The sequence below is a fragment of the Saimiri boliviensis genome, chromosome 6 (assembly GCF_048565385.1).
Source record: "Saimiri boliviensis isolate mSaiBol1 chromosome 6, mSaiBol1.pri, whole genome shotgun sequence".
NCBI lineage: Eukaryota > Metazoa > Chordata > Mammalia > Primates > Cebidae > Saimiri > Saimiri boliviensis.
In genome coordinates this window covers 75,031,880-75,040,907 of record NC_133454.1, presented here as the reverse complement: position 1 = coordinate 75,040,907, position 9,028 = coordinate 75,031,880, and the positions used below count along the sequence as shown (strand labels likewise).

Here is a 9,028-nt window from a genome sequence, read left to right as displayed (position 1 = left end):
TGGATAACTCCAGTATCAGTATATTATCTTTTTTGATTGATTGCCATAAACCATCCCATGGTATGAGTAATTGGATCTTATTTCACTCGTTCTGTACTTCTAAGACTTCAATTTATTTTTAAATTTTTATTGGTCTATTTATTTATTTTAATGAATTTTTGCCATAGTTAAAAGTTCACAGCAGAACTGAGCAGAAAGTACTGTCCCATATACTCCCTGACCTCACATAAACAGTCCTCCCACTATCAACGTCCCACATCAGGGTGGTATATTTGTTTCAGTGTTCCTACATTGGCACATGGTTGTCATCAGAGTCTGTAGTTTACATTATGGTTCAGTCTTGATGTTCTTTCTAAGGTTTTGACAAATGTACAATGGCATACATCCACCATTACACTATCATGTAATATATTTTCATTGCCCTAAATATTTTCTGTGCTCCTTCTTTCTATTTATACCTCCTTCCTCTTCGGCCCCTGAAAACCACTTTTTATTGTCTCTATAATTTTTCCGATTTCAGAATGCCGTATAGTTGGTGTCATTGCTTCTGTCATTTAGCAAGATGCATTTAAGTTTCCTCCATATCTTTTCATAGTTTGATAGCTTGTTTTTTCTTTTTAGCAGTCAGTAATATTCTATTGCATGGATGAACCAGAGATTATTTATCCATTCAACTATGGAAAAGTATTTTGTTGCTTCTAAGTTTGAAAATTATGAATAAAATTGCTGTGAACATGTGTGTGCAGGATATTGTATGGGCGTAAGTGTTCAATTCAGTTGAGTTCAGTCGCTGGATTGCCTAGTACAAGTACATTTAGTTTTGTAAGATAGTGGCAAACTGTTTTCCGAAGTGCCAGTACTAATTTGCATTCTCACCAGCAAGGAAGGAGAATTCCTGTGCTCCACATGTTCACTAGCATTTGGAATGGTCAATGTTTTGGAGTATTGCCATTGTAAAAGATAAGTCCTGTTATTTTGTCATTTTAATTTGCAATCCCCTAGTCAATTATAGTGTTGAACATCTTTTGGTTTGCCAGTATTTGATTGAGGATTTTCATATTGATGTTTATTATGGATATTGGCCTGAATTTTTTTTTTTCAATTGTGTCTTTGCCAGGTTTTGGCATCATGATGATGTTGTTCTCATAAAATGAGTTAGGGAGGATTCCCTCTTTTTCTATTGTTTTGAATAGTTTCAGAAGGAATGGTACCAGCTCCTCTTTTTACCTCTCACAGACTTTGGCTATGAACCTGTCTGGTCCTGGACGTTTTTTGGTTGGTAGGCTATTAATTGCTGCCTCAATTTCAGCCTTTGTATTGGTCCATTCAGGTATCCCACTTATTCCTGGTTTAGTCTTGGGAGGCTGTAAGTGTCCAGGAATTTATCCATTTCTTCTATATTTACTGGCTTATTTGCATAGAGGATTTACAGTATTCTCTGATGGTAGTCTGCATTTCTGTGAAATCGGTAGTGATGTCCCCTTTATCATTTTATATTGCATCTATTTAATTCTTCTCTCTTTTCTTCTTTATTAGTCTGGCTAGCAGTCTATCTAGTTTGTTGATCTTTTCAATAAACCAGCTCCTGGATTCATTGATTTTTTTAAAGGGTTTTCTGTCTCTATCTCCTTCAGTTCTGCTCTGATCTTAGTTATTTCTTGTCTTCTGCAAGCTTTTGAATTTGTTTGTTCTTGATCCTCTAGTTCTTTTAATAGTGAGGTTAGGGTGTCAATTTTAGATCTTTTCTTCTTTCTCTTGTGGGTACTTAATGCTAAATTTCCCTCTACTCGCTGCTTTAAATGTGCCCCAGAGATTCTGGTATGTTGTGTCTTCATTCTCAATGGTTTCAAAGAACATCTTTATTTCCACCCTAATTTCATTATTTATCCAGTAGTCATTCAGGAGCAAGTTGTTCAGTTTCCGCGTAATTGTGCAGTTTTGAATGAGTTTCTTAATCCTGAGTTCTAATTTGATTGCACTGTGGTCTGAGAGACTGTTATGATTTCCATTATTTTGCATTTACTGAGGATTGTTTTACTTCCAATTATATGGTCAATATGTTTCTAAGGGAAATAAAGATTTAGTATAACTGGAAAATTGAGCTATAGCTTCTTACTTCACAGCTGATGGTTTGCTGAGCTAGATACTCAAAACCCCACACTGCTGTGACTAAGGATCTCTCATCTCATTTCATTATTCATAATTTATTCTGCAACTATAAAATATGGAAGATTAACAGATTAAAGAGTATCATAGTAAGACCATTTTATTTCTGTTTGGCAAACCTACTGGTAACACTATTCTTACGAAAATAGACAGATCAATGAGACAGAAAAGTAACAAGGATATTGAGGACTTTAACTCAGATCTGGAGCAAGTGGACTTAACAGACATCTACAGAACTCTCCACCCCAAATCCACAGAATATACCTTCTGCTCAGCACCACATCTCTGCTTTGTTATGCTAATGCAAGATACTTTGTGTACAATAAATTGGAAATATTAATAATTTGAGTCCTAGGATAATGTGTACAGTGTTATTTTTATTTTAGAAGATTTAGCTTTAGATTTATTTCTGGCAGGCGGCCATGGCTACTAGCAATCTCAGATCTTAAAGCAGAACTTGAGATCATTTGAACCTATGTCAGTCTCTCTGTGAACACATCTATTTCTGGCTCACTCTTAACACTTAGAGAAGTTCCCTATGAGATTACCAAATATCTGGGTAGTTGCTAGAATCTGCCCACTTCTGGTAACCACTTTAGTGCCATATTTTTACTCTATTGTACAATTTTAATATTCACATAGTGCCTTTATCCTGTTGAAAATTTACACAGTTGGAGACTACCCACTCCCCATTGTGTATCTAAGCTCATCTAGCCATCAGAGACAGAATCAGAGTTTCCTTTGTTTTCTCCCACTTGAACGTCTCTTAGGAATTCTCAGTTTCTATGGAAATTCCCTCTACCTTTACCTCTACCTGAGCAACTGACACTCCTTAGACCCACAGGTCTCTACTCCCTATATAGCATGAGTAGCTTACAGTTCCCCAGGCTCCTAGAACTCCAGGACAAATGAGAAGCTTCCTTTAACATCAGTAAACTGGTAACCTTCTAGACTCCATAGGCAGAACGAAGTTCAACCTGAGCACTCTAACCAGGAGTAAGAGTACAAAGCAATAAGCTAATTAAGGGATGGGTAAACGGAAGTAGCCTACACAATTTATAAGTCCGATGGAAGGAGGAGCGCAGAGCTAGGAGGGGAAACAACTGCCATTTGTGAAAAGAAGCAGGGAAGAAAAGATTGGCTAAAGGAAAAAGAGATTGGCTTTAGGAAGTTGTGGGAGGGATACGGGTGGAGAGAAAATTTAGTAGGAAAAAAAGTGTTTGTGACACAGTAACATAAAGGAAGATGTGGTTAACTGTTTTAGATAACTGGATTAAAAACGTATGTCTTAATAGAGTGGTAAAAATAGGTTTGAACTTTTAAACCAATAGAAAGAGTGAAAAAAATGCCTGTAGTTAGATGAACAAGAATGGCAATGCAGTTTGATGTCAGAAAGAGTAAAGCTGTCGGGGAAGCAAGCTAAGGAATTTGAGCAAAAAAGCACAATGATGAGAAGGAAGATGAATGGGTGCAAAACCAAATGTATACTTCTACTTCTTTTTTCTATCCATGAGGAAAAATGATCCTATTATGTAACAGTCTCACAAGTGGTATTATAGCAATGTCTTTTCTTTTACTCTGAAAGCTGTAGGAAGAACTTACCTTGTTAGCTGAGAAATTTGACTTGCCAATGTTTCATTCTTGTTGGTTTGTTTTTCAAGAATTTACTACCTGCTATAAAACATAGATTTGGGAAGAATGGCTCAAGAGTGGAAAGAATGAGATAAAACACTAACAAAGTATTGCAGGTATAGTGATGACAGTGCTAAAGATCAGAAATGAACATAAGAATATGTTATGTTCAGGGTACATGTGCAGGTTTGTCATTCATTTCCTACTGTAAGAAGTCCCACTGTGTCTAACTAAATTGTCAAAATATATAACAAATAAATATTTCAAAGTATATATACTTCAAAGTATACACACACACACACAAACACACACACACACATATACACACAAACACATACAAACTTATATATGTGTGTTTGGGTATGTGCATATATATATAGCTTGCTATTTAAGCAAAGTGTGTGTGTGTGTGTGTGTGTGTGTGTGTGTGTGCGTGTGTGTATACACATAAACTAGTATATATACACTTATGTATACACTCACTTTTAAACAAAGTATGTAAATATATACTTGGTAATATATACTACATTTCAAAGAACAGAATGATCGAGTGTTGCACGCTGCTGGGAGTTGTAGAATGAGACAGGGATATTTGTTTGGGTTTGGTGTCCAGAGATCAGTAATTAACTTAACTAGAATGGTTTTAATTTCAGCCAGGTGTTGGGTAGGATGTTAAAACGAAGAGTTTCAGTGCAGTGAGGACAGATTATACACCCTATTATGCTCTCACAGCCCCTTTTCACATATTTTTAGATAATTTAAATTGTTTCATCTTCCCTGAAGGGTGATACTGTTTACTTGTTGGCAGTCTTTGTCACCAGAAATTTATGGATATTCCTAGTTTTAGTTCTAAGCTTTTTCTGACTTTTATTTTTGGTTCAGGGGTACATTTTTAGGTTTTTTAGGTTTGCTATACATTTCTGACCATAAGAAGTTGCACTTGTGTCTGAATAAATTGTAAACACAAAGAAAAATTTGACAGCATCAAAAGAAAAGGAATTTATAACACACAAGGCAACCATTACTTGATTATCAGCAAATTTCTCAGCAGAAGCATTGTAAGCCAGGAAAGAGTGGGATGATATATTCAAAGTGTTGGGGAAGCAGGGAAACCCTGCCAAATGAGATCACTATATTCACCCAACCAGGCCTGTCCTTTGCAAATGAAAGACTTTACCCAACAGACAACACTGAGGGAATTTGTCACCACTAGAACTGCCTTATAAGACATGCTAAACGGAATTCATTCTGAAATGAAAAGATGCTAAATAGCACATATGAAAGTACAAATCTCACTTGTAAATACATATACAAATTTTAAATAATGTAATACTAAACTAATGAATTAATCACTTTTAACACTACTATAAAAGTAAAAGAAAAATGTATTAAGAATAACTACAACCCAAAAAGTTGTTAATGGATGGAAATATAAAAATAAACTCTGACATCAATAACATACATAAAATGTGTGCACAGGTGAGTAAGTATAGAGTTCTTATAAAATAGTGCAAGATTGAAGGTTAAGTTGTTAGCTTGAAATGGAGTTATAAATATAAGAAGGAAAATAATGAATGCATCTGTGTTTGATTTGTTTTTCCTTTCAGAAATCGTTGCTGTCTGGTAATCTCCTTAAGTATCCCGGTTCACATGGATTGAGGTATGGCTGTTTGAAATGCTACTTCGGTGTTCAAAACAAAGTCATTCAGAAGGAACTATGCAATTCTGCACAGATTCAAGAAGTCATACATATGTAACTTATTCAGTAGTTATTCTCACACCAAAAAAACTCTTTTAAAAGTGAAGTTATTTTATTTCACCAAAAAATTAGCTTAGTGATTTTATAGTTGTATTTTCATTCAGAATAGATTTTAATACATGAAAAATGTTTGGTGTGACATGATAGACTGGATGGGTGGCAATTATTTATCAGCAAAATATTGTTGTGTCCAATATTTCTATTTTTATGCCTTCTGACAATGATTAGTCATATTTTATGGAGTCTTACATATTCAAAAAATGATGCCTGTAATTTTGTTCATTTATCTCTTTTTCAAGAAGATGATTATTTTATGTATACAATTTTTTTCTAGTAGTCTTTATTCTTTATTTTACCCCATATACTACATTTCATAAAATGGGGGATAGACATATAGCATATGATTTACTTCCTTATCACTATCATTAATTTGGGTAGTAATCACAAGAATTTATGTGGCATTTCTTTCATATTACCAGGTTTTGTTAAGCTCTCTAATCTTGAGTAAGGCATTTTTCTATGGAACAGTAAAAGCTTTCCATGGACAGAAATGCTCTGAAAATACTCCCCCATCAAATATCATGATCAAGGTACATGAAGACAGATTAGATAAATTTAGTTAACTTTGAAAATGATTGAGGCCAGGTACAGTGGCTCACGCCTGTAATCCCAGCACTTTGGCGGGCGAAGGTGGTCACATCACTTGAGTCCGGGAGTTTGAGATCAACCTGGTCAACTTGCCAAAACCCGGTCTCTACTAAAAATACAAAAAATTATCCAAGTGTGCTGGAGACTGAGACAGGAGAATCATTTGAACCTGGGAGGCTGAGGTTGCAGTGAGCTGAGATTGTGCCACTACACTCCAGCCAGGGTGAGAAGAGTGCCACTCTGTCTCAAAAGTTAACTGATTAATTAACTAATTAAAAACTCAAAATGAATGTATTATCATAAATTTAATATTCTAATGCTATTTTTTCTCACCTGTTTTTAAACATTTGACATGTAGCTTAAATTCCTAAAGTCATGATTGCCTCAGCTTTGAGCTAGAGATACATGTGACATGTGTTACTCAGATGGATGTTATGAGTTTTGAAAAACATGTGCATTTGTTTAAGCTACGTGTAATATTATGCCTGTATACGTGTTTTATCCAGCATGTATAACACAGGTAAGTCATTCATTATGCCTTCCTTTCTTTCTGTTTTTCTTTCATGTCAATTCAATATTGTTATCCCTATCTTAATTTTCCAGAGCTTCCATTAAAAGCATTTTAAACATCTGGTAAGCCTCTTAAACTCATTGATCCGTAGATCACTTATTTGGAAAATATGAAAAATTAATATCCTCCTTGAAGGGTGTTATTTTTATAAACTAGAGATGATTTTGCACATAGGGAAGCTTTGCAAATGATAGGCAATACTTCAATAATTGGTAGTTAGTGCTACTGTTTTCACTATTATTCTGTATTTTATTTTACAGTAATAATGAGTAAATTTTGGAAAATGGACCAATTTTAAGCCTTTAAGTGATTTTTAGTATATTTTGGCATAAATTTTGATTAGTTTAGGTGTTTATTGAATAGAGAGTACCCACCCTATGTGTTAATCTCAATGTGTTATCATTCAATCAACTGGAATTAATTTCCACCACTACATTTAAGGGCTAGGAAAACTCTATCTTGTTCAAAATTCAAAGGGATTCTTTGGTAATGATGGCAATAACGAGAGAGGGTAGCTAATGTAAAAAGTATTCAGGCAAATATTAGCATAATATTGGCAATGAGGCTATATTAATAGGCTTTAGGAAGAGTAGAATGCTAGCAAAGTGGAAAGTATCATATAGAACATTTTGTTTTATTTTATTTTAAATTAATCTAAGAATTTATCCCTGAGATTTTTTTTTAATTTATCTAAAGTCCTCTGTACACAGCACATTTCACAGTGATAGACTTTTCTGTAAAAAAACATGTACACAAATATGTTTTTTATATTAAATTTTTGTCTCTAAACTGCAGAACCCTGTGTGGTGACATGCAGATTGGGTGAGCATAAATTTCTGTAGACTGTGGACTTATGCATTCACAAGCTGGATGTTCCTTCCGAATGACACCCAGTTTCACCCCTCCTCCTTCCTGTTGCTGGGGATCCCAGGACTAGAAACACTTCACATCTGGATCGGCTTTCCCTTTTGTGCTGTGTACATGATTGCACTTATAGGGAACTTCACTATTCTACTGGTGATCAGGACTGAGAGCAGGCTGCACCAGCCCATGTTCTACTTCCTGGTCATGTTGGCCACCATTGACTTGGGCCTTTCAACAGCTACCATCCCTAAGATGCTTGGGATTTTCTGGATCAACCTCAGAGAGATCATCTTTGAAGCCTGCCTCACCCAGATGTTTTTCATCCACAACTTCACACTTATGGAGTCAGCAGTGCTCATGGCAATGGCTTATGACCGCTATGTGGCCATCTGCAACCCACTCCAATACAGCACCATCCTCACCAACAAGGTCATTTCTGTGATTGGTCTTGGTGTGTTTGTGAGGGCTTTTATTTTTGTCATTCCCTTTATATTTCTTATTTTGCGGTTGCCCTTCTGTGGAAATCATGTCATTCCCCACACCTACTGTGAGCACATGGGTCTTGCTCGTTTATCTTGTGCCAGCATCAAAATCAATATTATTTATGGTTTATGTGCCATTTGTAATCTAGTGTTTGACATCACAGCCATTACCCTTTCTTACGTGCAGATACTTCGTGCTGTTTTCCATCTTCCTTCCCGTGAAGCCCGATTCAAGTCCCTCAGCACATGTAGTTCACATGTGTGCGTAATCCTTGCCTTCTATACACCAGCCCTCTTTTCATTTATGACTCATCGCTTTGGCCAAAATGTGCCCCACTATATCCATATACTCCTAGCCAATCTCTATGTTGTTGTGCCACCAATGCTCAATCCTGTTATCTATGGAATCAGAACCAAACAGATCTATAAATGCGTAAAGAAAATATTATTGCTGGAACAAGGAATGGAAAAGGAATAGCAACCAATACAGCTAATTTCTGTATTTTTAGTAGAGATGGGTTTTTACCATGTTGGCCAGGCTGGTCTTGAATTTCTGACCTCAGGTGATCTGCCACCTCAGCCTCCCAAAGTGCTGGGATTATAGGCATGAGCCACCGTAGCTGGCCAAGAATATTACATTTTATTACATGTTTTATCTTTATCTATGGGGATGATCTTATGGTATCACTCTTTACTTTGTTAATGTACTGTAATACTTTATTATTTTTATATGTTAAATCAAATTTGAGTTACTGGGATAAATCCCATTTAATCATGTCTTTTTAAAAATATGTTGCTAGATTTAATTTGCCAGTATTATGTTGAGTATTTTTGCCCCTATATGCATAAGGGATATTGGTCTGCAGTTTTCATTCTTGCAGTGTCTTTGTCTGGTATAGATATCAG

At 35.6% G+C, this 9,028-nt stretch overlaps 1 protein-coding gene across 1 annotated transcript; it reads left to right on the top strand.

The window, feature by feature from the left end:
- Positions 1 to 7,646: 7,646 nt before the first annotated feature.
- LOC101037769 (olfactory receptor 52E2) lies at positions 7,647 to 8,600 on the top strand. Its single transcript, XM_003923374.3, has one exon. The coding sequence runs from the start codon at positions 7,647 to 7,649 to the stop codon at positions 8,598 to 8,600; it is 954 nt and encodes a 317-aa protein (XP_003923423.2).
- The last annotated feature ends 428 nt before the right edge of the window (positions 8,601 to 9,028 follow it).

Excerpts from the sequence above, each read along its gene's own strand:
- LOC101037769 (XM_003923374.3), top strand. The coding sequence starts at position 7,647 with ATGTTCCTTCCGAATGACACCCAGTTTCACCCCTCCTCCTTCCTGTTG.